The 13,781-nt window shown below is 36.4% G+C and overlaps 3 protein-coding genes and 1 long non-coding RNA gene across 4 annotated transcripts in view; 2 read left to right on the top strand and 2 right to left on the bottom strand.

The window, feature by feature from the left end:
* Positions 1-13,781, top strand: part of LOC119070864 — a 30,162-nt gene that overhangs the window by 952 nt on the left and 15,429 nt on the right. The window contains exon 2 of the long non-coding RNA XR_005086562.1: positions 1,446-1,448. This is a non-coding gene — a long non-coding RNA (uncharacterized LOC119070864). The remainder of the gene's footprint in view (positions 1-1,445; positions 1,449-13,781) is intronic.
* On the top strand, positions 2,254-2,934 carry LOC119070857 (ragulator complex protein LAMTOR3 homolog). The gene is made up of 3 exons (XM_037175370.1): positions 2,254-2,413; positions 2,488-2,680; positions 2,760-2,934. Exons 1-3 carry the CDS (start codon positions 2,370-2,372, stop codon positions 2,895-2,897), a joined length of 375 nt encoding a protein of 124 aa, XP_037031265.1. The 5' UTR covers positions 2,254-2,369; the 3' UTR covers positions 2,898-2,934.
* LOC119070861 (stress-associated endoplasmic reticulum protein 2) lies at positions 5,223-9,575 on the bottom strand. Its single transcript, XM_037175373.1, has 2 exons — positions 9,327-9,575; positions 5,223-6,272 (listed from the first exon to the last, which is right to left on the bottom strand). Exons 1-2 carry the CDS (start codon positions 9,408-9,410, stop codon positions 6,162-6,164), a joined length of 195 nt encoding a protein of 64 aa, XP_037031268.1. The 5' UTR covers positions 9,411-9,575; the 3' UTR covers positions 5,223-6,161.
* Positions 11,268-12,480, bottom strand: LOC119070846 (RNA-binding protein 7). The gene is made up of 3 exons (XM_037175356.1): positions 12,104-12,480; positions 11,970-12,044; positions 11,268-11,912 (listed from the first exon to the last, which is right to left on the bottom strand). Exons 1-3 carry the CDS (start codon positions 12,197-12,199, stop codon positions 11,319-11,321), a joined length of 765 nt encoding a protein of 254 aa, XP_037031251.1. The 5' UTR covers positions 12,200-12,480; the 3' UTR covers positions 11,268-11,318.

Below are 13,781 nucleotides of genomic sequence, written 5' to 3'. Positions count from 1 at the left end.
GAGAATTTTTGGAAATATTTGGGAATTTTTGGGAATTTTTAGGAATTAATTCCAAAAAATTGATCCTTTTGAATATATTCTGCCAAAATGTTAGTTTTATTTTTTTGTATTGTTATCAACCAGGCTTTATGAATCGTGTCTAAATGCCACTGACATTTAATGACATCCATCAGAAGTTTTTTAGAGGGTATTCTTTTGAATTTCGACTGACCGAAATCAGCCCCATTTTTTTCGGAACTTTCTTATATGTAGTGGTAGTATATAAGAAAGTCCCGGAAAAAATAACGCTGATTTCGGTCAGTCGAAATTCAAAAGAAAGCTAAGAGTAGCTGTTCACGAGTGACTTAGGAATATCCAACGACATTACAGCAGGTATTTTCTATCGTATACATTTCTTCAATCTTCTACTTTCCAATTATTCCCAAATATTCCCAAAAATTCCCAAATATTCCCAAAAATTACCAAATATTCCCAAATATTCCCAAAAATTCCCAAATATTTCCAAAATCGATAACCAAATTATAAGCCAAGAACGACATCTATTCGCGAAGCAGCAAAGCGTATTTATATCGGAAGACTTGAAGAAGAGAATACGATAGAAAATAATTGCCGTTCTACGGACTCATCTCTACTGGATCATCTCTTTTCTAGAATCACGGCCGACTAAAACCAGATTAATTTATCAGAAATCAATTTAGGGACTTAGATGACAAGGTTTTTGAAGTCAAAGCAAAAATTTGGATCCTCGGACGTAATGTGCTTGACGTGATTAGGCAATGTCAATGCATATTCCTTATGAACAAAGTGTTATTTGCACTTAACACTTAAATCTTTTGGGGTTCCTCCATCGGCTTAAAACAGGTCATTTTGTGTATTAAAAAGTTTATAAGGATAATATCCACTGATCGTTCAAATATTTAAAGGGTAGTTCCTGAGTGAAAAGACATCTGCGTCTCTACAGACGACTTGTTCAATTCAGTTCAATATTTGGGAATTTTTGGGAATATTTGTGAATATTTGAGAATATTTAGGAATATTTGGAAATATTTGGGAATATTTGTGAATATTTGTGAATTTTGGAAATTTTGGAAATTAATTCCCAAATAATAGGCCCTGGGTATAATTACTGATTATGGTGAATGGACCCGTAAATTCCTGCGTCGTACATAGTTTAATCCCTTACCTTTGGACTGCTTTCCGATTGAACATGGACGGGCGAGCGGAAGTTTGTGAAAATTAAACATTTTGTACTAGAAGTTGAAAAAAGCGCCGCGAGCTGGATTTAGTTTTTAACTTCTGATTAGTAAATTTATATTTTCACTCATTGATCGAACCACTTCATTATGTTAGAGATAATCGTTTGGTTCTTGTCGAATCTGCTTTTTCTCTCAATGAAATCACACACAAAAAACTTCCATGAGTGAGAGCGGTCTCAATTTGCCTAGTCGGTTGGCCGGTAGAGGCGCCACATTTTTTATAGTACTTCAATCTCACTGGACTATTTTTTTGTGTAACAACCTCACATTGATTCATTCCTATGAAATGCCTCAGTAGTGAAGTTTGTTCATGAAAAAACATTTCAGTGACAGCAGTCTTTTTATGAAGAAAAGTACTAAATTGTACTAGATTTTACCCTTAGTTTCTAAACTCCATTCTCCTATAGGAACTTGAAGGTGAGCAGTTACTTAGCTCAGTATTCTATCATGTTCTTGAAATGTTCTAGAGCTTTAGAAAATAAAGACTATGACAAATCCAACAAAACTGTACATACAACTACCATAAAATTACTTGGTTCATAGCACTGAACCAAGCACTAGAATAGATTTTCTTAACGGATATTCTTAACAGCCACAAGTTTATTTAATGAGAGCCTCTAAAGTGGCACAAAAAAATGTAGCAAGTAGGTCATTTCAAACAGATCGCACAAATAGTTGTCAAATATTATTCTTTAATGAAAATTTGTCAATTAACAATCAGATGAACAATTTAATTATCAAAATCAAAATACTACCAACAACTGTGTGCCATGTGTGTCTAAAATATAGTACACTAGCAACTTTTATAATGACAACATAGTAGAGTTGCATTCGCAGGTCCCTCTTGAAAAATCTGTTCCACTGCTTGGTTGCAGATGCTATGATTGGTTTCATTTTCAAACAAAATGCGCACATTTTTGAAAGTGTAATCTATACACGGCATCATTTCATGACGGCTCTTTGCAGCGACAACAAAATCAGCTGATGTCTGTCATCGAATAGCAACTCTAAAGGCAAACCTTTTGTGCTTTCTGTTTACGATTATTAAATATTCTTTTTCTTGTTAAATTTATTAAATCATTTCGTAGAACATTAGAACCACATTCCGTAACCATGACCGATGATGTCAAACGATATTTCAACAGTCTCATGCAAAAGTTAGTTCCATCAAATTGATCGGTTTCGCTTTTTTTTTGGCAATTATATTTTCCGTGTATCCAATCCATTGCAGGATAGTAGGTCTGCAATCGGTTTTGGTTACCGACCGTGATGGCATTCCATTGATACGTGTCGCCAACGAACATGCACCGGAACTGGCAATGAAGCCCTCGTTCCTCTCCACATTCACCATGGCAACCGACCAATCGAGCAAACTAGGTCTGGGCAGAAATCAGACAATCATCTGCATGTACTCCAACTATCAGGTATAGCATTTTGATTTTCCTTTTTTTTTGGTCAACTCCAACGGCCGACTCTAATATTACCATTGTTCGCATTTTGTAGGTGGTTCAAATGAACAAATTGCCGTTGATCGTCACGTTCATTGGAAGTGAAACTTGCAATACAGGCCACATCCTGGCTTTAGAGTCTCAAATCGATAATTATTTAGACGATGTAAAACAAGCTGTAATCGAGGCGTAGCCATATGGCCCGTAATATAATTTCATTAATTTTTTAACTTTTTTTTGTTCTTTCTTCTGAACTTCGTAGAATATAAGCAAAGACTTGACCTATAGTTGTAAATATTGTCGAAAATTTTCCGCTGAATGTAAGTATCGAATATGTGAATGAAAAGTAATGTAGGTCTGTCACACCTAAATGCTACCCAAGGAAGCTTTTTGCTATTCGTTTCGTCAAGACTTTTTAAAGAATTTAACAAATAGTGAAAGAATAAAACGAATGTAAATTCTAGGTCATAAGGTTTGGCGTCCTCGGATACTATGGATCCGAAGCATTCGATATTATGGATCTCAAGCGTCGCATATTATCGATCCCAGGATGAGGAGCTACGATTTTCTGATTGAAATCACCATTCAAAACGTCTTATTGAAAACAATGGCAAATTTCCCTGATAGCAGTGAGGCCAGGGAGTATGGAACATAATTCTACATAGAATGAAGTGTGTTATGATAAAATGGGTAGGCGTCAATTCAATTCAAATTAAGATTAAAATACTGAACAGTTCCACCAATTTTACTTACCATCAACGCTAATCAAACAAATTTTATTCGACAAAGATCTTCTATCGAAATGAACTTATGGCGATAAATTTTACGAGAAAACGTTTCGTAGATTTCTGCTACTTTTTCATCAATACATTCAAATAAACTGTACAGCTCCTCTGCTACCATCAATAAGCTGCTATTCGTTACATAACCGTTGGACAACGAAAAAGTTGGCAACGAATCAGCCATTTTTCCAACCGCGGTTATGAAATGCTACTTGGGACTATGCCGCTACCATACTTTGGTAGATCGTCGTTCAATTTTCTATTCTCCAAACTTTACGATCGAATTTCTTTAGAATAAAAGCCAAGAATTGGGAAACAGTTGAAGAAGTCAAAATTGTTGCTCTTCACTACCATCTCCAAACTCGCAAGCGAAAGTGTCTAAAATCAATTATCCAAAGCAGGTGTAAGTTTTCATTAAAAGGGCCAAAAACTCTGAAAAAGATATTGAAAATTTCCCTCTTTTTCGGCCCTGAAGCATGAAATAGTATTTTTCATGTGTCGGGGCCGAAAATGGGGGAGTTTCGAGATTTTTCTCTGGTTTTCGACCCATTACATGAAAAATTTTTTGAGTATCTGTTTTGGACGATTGATTTTAGGCACTTTCGCAAGTAGCCCTCACTTCGTTCGAAATTGCAACGTCCAAAACAGATACACAATTGACTATTACTATTACGTCAAACTTGAAAAAATTAAGATATGCAAGCTTTTCGGACCTTCAAAGTACAAATTTTGTTCCCAACGGAAAATTGCTTAACTCACGAATACATTAGAAATCTAACAAAAGAGTTTTTCAAAATTGAGAGCAAAATGTCAAGAAAATTTGCATTTTAAATATGGTTTCAACTCAAAAAAGCAAAAATTTTAAAAATTCAATTTTGTCTCTCGCATTGAGTACTTTTTTGATAAGTGGAAATCAAGCCTTGATGCAACACAAATCCGAAAAGCTTCATGAACTTTGAAAAGTTATCTTTCTCACTTGGTGAATGTCTTTGTTTCTGAAATAGGTTGTCCTAGAAGAGGTTGAATTAACCTGTTACAGACGGCTGTCATCTGTTATCGACAACGACAGTAATAATAAACGACAAGCTCTGACTAAAGAGTTCTTATATAGCAAAAAGCAAGTTCAAAGCAAATCAAGTAGAAGATTTCTGAAATCAATCTATGAAAATCTTCGATCAAATGAAGTAATAGATCAGATAGTAAAACCGTTAATATGCTTGCCGTCTGTGACGGTTAAGCTTTTCAACGATACCTCGCATGCCATTGTAGTGTTACTGTCTAGAGGGATTCTTATTTGTAAGTGCTGTCCAAACTCATTCTACTCGCCTTTGATTCTCTCGTTGTTTGCATAACATAATCTGAAGTAAATTATGAAAATCCTCATCCCTTTACAAGGTAGCTCAAACAAAAATGTCTTCATATCGCGATCCTAAACGGCCTCAATCGAATTTCGAGCGGGTGACAAATTACGGTACTACGTGAAACAACGTTCTGCTAGCAACAAGGTTTTGTATCGAAGAGGCTGAATGTGCCGTAAATACCTAATTGTAATTGATAAAATCTAACGAAAACAAACATTTCTTGCACAACATCTCACATTTTTATTCAATAATTTTTCTTCAATTTTCATTTGCACCTTCGATAAAAAAGAAAATTTTCATTGATGGAATGCTTGAGACATTTTGTGAACCGAATACTTGTATCACGTTTAAGTTAAATAAAAATAAAATTTTGAATTTCAATTTCAATTTCTTGTTTGATTCTTCTGAAAATTGTTTTGAGTTATTTATGTTTATTTACATGCGATTAAATGATTGACAAATCAAAGTCCATCACGCACCAGTCCCATTGGTTTTTTATTGGGAGTTTGTGATGATGGGACTTGCGTTGAAGATGTGTGTTCATAATAAGTTTTTGTGCTTCAGCAATTTCTTTCAAATAAAATTTTTTGTTAAATTATAACTGGGGTAATTTGAAATGTTTCATACCCTTTTCCTGCCAACATTTTCAACTCATCAATACAACTGAATTACGTTGAAAAGTTTGACACAAAAAATAAATTAAATTTTATCGATAATCGGGTTCCTGTAGCCGGCTAGTCCGAGGGAAGTTATTAAATATCAAGCATCACTGGCCTGAAGTGGCCCAAGCCGTTGTTGGTGATATTTGCTTTTGGAATATCAAATGATCAAATTCCATTCCAAAAACGAAAGCTTTTCAAACCACACATCGCATCAACATTTTGGGCCATTTAAGGGCCAGTGATGCTTGCAATTTAATACCGATCAGAACAATTAAGTGAAACCACTTTCCTCGGGCTAAAACCAAAACATTAATTGGAAAACGGTTGGAAAACTTAAATGACCACACCTGTAGGCCGACGAATAGCTTTGGTTTTATGTCGAAAAGAAATCCGAAATAAAATTCCTAGTCATTGACACCGAGAAAAACGACACGACCCGATTATCGTACCGAATCAACCGAAACAAGAAATAAAAAAAATTTTGATTTCATTTATGAGTATAGACGGATTTACTTAAATTCCCATTTTTTTTTTAATTTTTTTTAAAATTAACAGTAAAAAATATAAACGAAAAAAATTCTCTTGATTTTACAAAAAAAAAGTTTAGAAACTTAGGCAGGTCAATTCAAAAAATTTATGATATTCAAGTTATTTATGCGATACGGATCGATTGGATGATCTGGAAGATAGCTGAACCACAAACGACAAACAAAAAGAGTGCCAGCAACCATGGACCAACTGGATATTGATCTTCTTTGCTTTTCTGAAAGTAAACAAAATGAAAATTTAGGATTAGAAAATTCATGAGAAAATCGACTAATTTATAAGGCTCAACCGGACCCCATCCGACACTTATGCCTTGAAAATATACGTCATAAGCAATTTTGTAATTAAATTTCTTATTTTCTAAAAAAAAATTGGCTCAAGAGCAGAGCAGTCGCAGTTGTCACGGCCGCCCGGGTCAAAATGTTAATTCTTTTTGTTCCTTCAAAATGCAATTTATCGAAAATTTGAATGGACCAGCCTCAGAAAATTTTCTGAATCCGCCTCTGCTCAAGAGGGAATTTTGTTAATAGAAAATAAAATTTCTAGAAATTTAATTAGGACATCCGTGAATCCATACTTAAGTCAAAAATATTCTACGTCTGCCTCCGCCGCCTATCTTCTCTCTTATTTCAATTAACTACCAGATTTTAAAGGCTTCCCACAGGAATTAACGAAATTATCAATCATGGATGTGTAACTGCTCTATTTTACGCTCCTTGTTATTGAGTAAAATTGTTGAACTATTCAACAATCATAAAGTGACGAAGGTAGGCAACAGCAGTGTATTCATTCTCAATAAACTAACTTTTATTACGGTCAAACAGAATGCTGCACGAATTGGTCATGCATGCTTTCAAATTGATCACAGTCAATGGAGCAATTGACTTTTTTTTTCACTTCTTGAGAAAGTGAAACAATTCGCTTGTGTAACCTCTATTACGTTCAAATGTTTTGCAAACGGTGCAATATCACTATCAAAACACAAAATTACATCGCCTCGCATGAAATAGATTTTTTTTAAGAGGTCGAAAACGTATGATTGAGACGTTGAGTAGTACTCTATTCGTGGACAGATTTTTCAATCCGATATTGAAGCAACGTAACCACAACATTATAGGAATGGAATCGTGTTTGCAAATCAGTTGATATTTATCTGCCGAAATTGTTAACGTCACAACTGTATTCGACGTGGAAAACCAGTTTGAATTTACTTGTAAAAACAATGTGCAACGATTGTAACGAATTGGTCTGGTCTGATAAGACTAAGTAGAGTAAGTGCTAATGCACTTTGAAGTAGTATGACCTAGAGCTGGAAAAACATTTTGATTATAACTTTTGGTGGAGTGAACTTTTGCAAATTAATAGTTAAAGATTGCCTTTCGTGACTACAAAATAGGGTAAATCTACCAAATACTGCTCCCTGCTAACAAACAAAAGAAAAGGTCATAGAGGGCTTGTGTTACAGAAGGCGCTCTTATTTCAGCATGGGCTCGTATTACAACATTCGCTCGTACTACAAAGAAAGCTCGTATTTAATGGGAGTATTTAGGAAGCAAATATCGTTTTCGAATCAAGTTAAAATGCTGTGAGTTTGTGCTGCTCATATTTGACAGCTTCTAATATCACCTCTGTTTTGAGCCTACAAAGTTTGTAGTACAAACTCTGAATTTTTTTGGAAAACACAGCAAACAGAGCAAAGATGGGCGGAAATTCCGTTCACTGCTTGTGCTTAACATGATAAACATTAGGTCAGACCCTAAACATATTTTCATCTAAAATTTCCAATCAAATTAACGCAATGTCCGGTGCGAATATGATACATTCACGCAAATAACTCGAATCGACGTTGAATGCGTTGCATTCATGTACGCCGATATCTCGTTGTAGATAACCTCATTGATACAGAAGGAAAGAATTGGTTTTTTGCCATAAAATCATTAACTGGCCCAAGACCGGCCCGTCCACCTGAGCTACTCAATTAAACGAAAACCTGGAACGAAAACTAGTTGATTCGGCGTTTGTCCCTACGGAAAAGTTTGGTCTAATTAATCCGTTACTATTCGAACATGGTATCAAAAATTAGACGTAAATTGCACAGTCTATTTTCACCGAATGCATGCACAGTTCCGCTTTACAAGCAAAACCAATCGATGACTCATTTTATTGGTCGTTAACTGCAGAAGCTTCAGAACGTGTAATTGTAAATTGATGTGATAGCAACTTCCGGGTACGTACTGTGAATTGAACATTCCAGCCATTATTTCCTTAATTAAAGTTCAAATAACCAAAATGTTTGCGATGGAACAAAGTTACGTTTCATGTACTTGGGCTAAACTCTCATCTAAAAGTTACGACTTCTTTGGTGTACATTTTCGTCTTCTCATTGTTGGTATGGATTCCAAGAGATTCAATTACAATCGAGATATGAACATCATGATGAATTCGTAACCCGGACTACGGTGTGAGGAGGGAACTTACATCAAAAGGAATGTTTACGAAACGCATTCAAAATGTTTGCTATACATACACAGCACACGGTGTACGAGCATTGGAAACTGCGCTGCAGGTTGATCAAATATGAACATTTTACGAAGTTAGAGTTTCGGATTTCGAGCAACAAATGAGAAAGAAATTTGATTTTCGGAAATTTTGTTTTTTGGCCCAATATTGCAAAAGGTTCCGATTTAAGGTCACCCGTACCAATGTAAAAAAAAACTCTCAGCGAAATCAACGAGAGACGAGCATTCAACACATGCAGACGACATTGGTTGGACGGAGATTGTATTCGATATTGAACAATTTACATTTGAAACAACACAAAAATGTACCACGTTGCAGATTATTTCTTTGTATTGGATGTGTTCAATATGTTGGTAAATGAATGCTTATCGAAACTAGCCAAATTGTGATAAGGCCGATGGAATTGTGCGAACAATATTGAAGATGAAACGGAGTCGCAATTTGTTTTTCCCAATTACATTTTGTGTCGCCTCAATATCGTCGCGTTTGCATTTCAATTATTATTGACACAACTGGCACCCAGTCATCAAAAAAAGGAAAATTTATAATTTCGGCAAAAACAATATGCCCATTCGACAAGGTAGATAAATACGAATAAACAGCAGACGTAAGGTGTTGATTGTTTTCAAGGCGACAAATTTAATGTCGTCGAAGCGAAAAAAAATAGAGAAACAATAAGGAACACTTGGAACAGCCGGAACGATAAAAACAAGACACGTAAATATGCAACATTAATTTCACACACACTCACCGATGTCTTGGGTACATTTCCTCGCATCGTGATGTATTTGCTGGCCTTCTCGTTGGCGATTTTCATCATTTGTTTTGGTGCCATTGTAACGAATTTGTTGTGTGTCTGGAGTTAATCAGGACGTTCAAAGATGTTTTCTTGTTTAGAAAGTTAGCTTTGCGAATTTCTTTTTTTTTTCTTGCAAAACTGATGAACCACAACCGAACAGCTTGCTCACAGATTGGAAACTGTATGAACAAATTTTTTGTAAAATGAAAGATGACACGTCGAAAGAATGAGTGCGTCCGATGGTCTCACACGTATGTACTGTTGTTCAAAAAAAAAAAAAAAAACTAGAGTTTACCGTACGGCGGCAATGGCGTGGTGATGTGAGGCGTATTGTACTACGTTATTTGAAATGCAATGCATTAGGTGTGGTATTTACCAGTAGGATTGTACGAGGGTTTCTATTCAAATTTGTGGCCTCAGAACAAAAAGAAAATTCGTCCAGTCAAGTCTTTCTCTAGAGTACTTAGACTTAGATACACTGTTTCATCCCGCTGATCTCAAGTTTGGGTCTTTTTAGGAGGAATTACCACAGTAGAACAATAAAAAATTCCTTTCGACTAGTCACGGGAGCCAGGCGTAATTTTTAGTCAAATTTTCATATTGAGACCATCGTGGTACGTCTTCCATTCTTGGTATCTCTCTGTCATGTGTAGCTTCCAAATGGTAATATATATAATGGCTCAAGAACATGTTATTGTTCTTATTGGTGTAGTTCCTCCTAAAAAGACCCAAAGCTATCCGCTACCACAGTGACTACCATCTAGAAGTATCAGAGTCCACAAATATAGATAGCAACCCTCGTATACGTAAAAACTAATGAAGTAGAGGATTGTATCAATCTGTGAAATTAGACGCTGGTAACTAATACTTGGGCCCTTTGAAGAAGATGCAAGTGTTGTTGCAAAGCGTTCTGAGGAAAAATTTATTTTACAAGTTTTCCAACCACTTCAGGCGGGTCTTTCAGCCCTTACGGTCATATTCCTCACTCTACAATTCTGTGTCAGAAGTGTCGGAGATACGCTGGGTATGATCTGAAGCAGGGTATATTATTGGTTTATTTACCAAATTTAGCTCGTTCAGAAACTCTTCGTTAAGTTTCACTTTTCACTTTTCAAAATATGTCAAAATCTTCACTTTTGGCAACGAGTTTGCAGTTCCTGAACGAGTTTCAAACAATCGTAAGCGGTAGCTCTTATCACGAAAGGCTCCAAATTTGACACTTGTCAAATCAGTGTTCATGCTAGGAGCAGTGCTTTGTCCCGACCGAATAATTTTTAATGAATAAATTATCAATCAGGGAATTATCGCCAAGGAATTATTGCTCGCTGGACATAGTGAAGTCGGACTAAGAGGATTTAAAATTTCACTTTCCTGATATAAACATCTCTTGCACCATATTGCCTTTGCAGACTTCCAAAAAGATCTTAGAGATTCTTAGAGAATTGTCTGGGTACTGATTTCTGAGTGCCTCCCCGGCAGGGCCTATTTTTGGAAATTTTTTTGGAGAAGATAATTGAGAGTCAGCTAAAACGCAAGGTTGAGTTCAGCAGTTGGCAAAACAGTTCGAAATGATGGAAAAATTCGATTTTTGGACGTTCCCAGTTTTAGGAAATTTTTGGCAATTTTTTGGAAATTTTGGAAAAAATTTCCAAAAATAGGCCATGCTCCCCGGACAATAATTTATTTAAATTGTTTTAGTCTCACTGTACTAAAATTCCCTTTACTGTCAAACTCACTTCCTCAATTCTCACATACTTCATCGTTTCATTTCCAACAGTACCACGTTGTGCTCTTCATGCAGGTATTCAGACTACATTTGCCGATGGTTAGGAAACTCAATAGTTATGCCGAAGACCGTTACTGCTGTCGGAGGTTAATAAAAAGATTTGGCAATTTCATTGCAAAATTTAATTAAAAATGGTTTGGCGAACTAAAACATTCAATTTAACGCCTCCGTCTATCCCCACTACGCTGTTTATGCCGTGGAGGAGATCTGCGCGAATACGGTTCGTCTCTGTAGTGCGGCCGACTGTTATGACGATTTTGCATCTTTAAACTGCTGGAATGTCTAACAGAACTATCTCTATCCGCGAACAACATATCGTAGGTGGGTCTCGTCGGCACATCGGACTGACGGCTATTCGTCTGCAGCATATTCAATTGCAGCATATTCGATCCCATCGATATCAATTTGCTTACATCTATGTGGCTCATGGCATTCGTCTGTGGTTGATTGCTAGTACGTTGAGATAACAGCGGTTGCATTTGCATTGACGCCTTTGTCGGAATCGGATTGAAACCAGATCGCAACGATGATAGTTGATCGGGACGATCAAAACGGCTGCTACCATTGTTACCGAATCTCGCATTGGAATCGAACGGATTTCGTAACGGTTGCGGTTGCTGTGGCATCGGATTTTCCGGTCTTTGTTGAGCATTCGGATTGTTACTGTTCCGTGGCTTAATTGTAAGTTCACGATTGAATAGCTGGGTCCCTTGAAATAAACTTACGGCATAGGGAACTGAGACGGCATGAACCTAGAAATCAAGACGAGAATTTTAGATCTCAGCGCCAACGAAACACATGCAACTTACGTATGTTACAAAGGCGAAGGCACGAGCACGACCATCTTTATCTTTTGGTTGTGACACTTTTTCGAGAGGTCCTCCCTGAAATTGAAAATCCATTATAGAGACGAATGCAGCGCGTTACGCTCGGACCATTTTACCTGCATAAACAGTTCGTATAACAGTGCTTCAGTCACTTTGTCGGATAAATTTGCAATAAATACGGTCCGCGAATCTTCATCTTCGTATTCAGACATAACTGAATCGACAACAAATGAAATTATTGGAATAAACAAATTTCGTTCGGAGATTCCGGTCAGTGTTACGTTCAACAAATGGAAAAATATGCAACGATATCCTTGAATTGAAAAACGTTTTGCCTGACACGTAGGCCGCTTTTTGGTTTGTTTCTAATTTAGGCAGGTACAACTCAAACTGAGAAGTTATTTAGGTGCAAAAATAATAACAATTTGAAAAGACGTATCAAGAACTGGACCGTGTTTGTAAAATAGATGAAAGAGTGTTGTCCTACTGGTATATGTCAAGTTGACACACAGCTTATGAGACTCCTTGCGACATCTTTGTTCTTTCAAACGAATCGCGTCTGAAATGGCGAGGGAATTAGTGCAATGTATTCGAATATAAATATTGAAGTTGGGTATGGGTAGAGAGACGATATGTCGCGATTAAGCTTTACGAAATGGCTAGAATGCATGTACGGGTCAAATTATCGATGGAAAAGGTTAAAAAATCTCAAGTATTGCTTCTCAACAGCTTTTTAGCTTATAGGATTAGGCATTTAGTGAATCAAAAGACTTAAAATTGTTTAAATTGAAGTTGGGTGCAGAGACGGTATTTCGAGATTAGGTTTCACCGAATCGCTAGAATATATGCATGAGCGGGTCAAATTACCCATGGAAATGGTTAATAGATCGAACGTTTTGCTTCACATCAACTTTAGCTTACAGATTAGAAGATCTTTCGCATCTAGTTCGATAATATACCTTCACGTGACCCTATTTGCATAAATAACTATGATTGACCACAAAATGTGTTACTATATGTGCAGGTGTCGAACATTATGATGCTGAGTTACATAAAATATAGAACTATTTACATGCGTAGAACTGGAAAGTGGTATCTCGGTTCGAAGTGGCGTAAATGGTTCGAGACGAAGTCGAAAAAATGGTTTACAGTTCTAGGTATATAAAATACTATTACTTCATGGTTTTCACATACAGTTTGCTCTAAAGAGAAGAGACCTCTCCTCTAGCTGAAGATAACGTCTCATTTGTAATGTTTCTGTCGATAGGAGCAATGGAAGTATACTCTATAGGTATAGTCTAATGTCAAAATTTGTATGGAGCGGAGGAAATAGCGTATTCATATAAGCAAACTCACCTTTCAATGAAAATCATTGAATCATACATATCTCAGTTAGTTTACGCATTATAAAATTGAGAAACAAAACTTAAAGAAAAGGAGATGCGATAAGTTTGCAAAATATATTTGAAACAACAAATAGTAAATTGAATGACAAGGGGCGAAAGTAAAAAAATTCAACCGTGTGCGAGAGTTGATGCCCGCGCCGAAGGCAAGTACCTCAATCGCACAGTACTTTGACGATCATTCATAAATGACATCCTCGTTTTGCAGTGCTGCCAGCCGATATAAATATTAATAACTAAGTAAATACGCGTTTTGGAGAGTCGAATGTGGGTTCCGCACCAATTAGATCTGTTTGGGAGTACAAGTTAATTATTAATGATATCAGTCTGCTTCTGCTGGCAGTATTGAAAGAAGAGGACGTCATTTATGATTGAGCTTTGCAACTGCAAA

This window comes from Bradysia coprophila (genome assembly GCF_014529535.1).
Source record: "Bradysia coprophila strain Holo2 chromosome IV unlocalized genomic scaffold, BU_Bcop_v1 contig_106, whole genome shotgun sequence".
Lineage (NCBI taxonomy): Eukaryota > Metazoa > Arthropoda > Insecta > Diptera > Sciaridae > Bradysia > Bradysia coprophila.
This window is presented reverse-complemented; position numbering and strand designations above follow the sequence as displayed.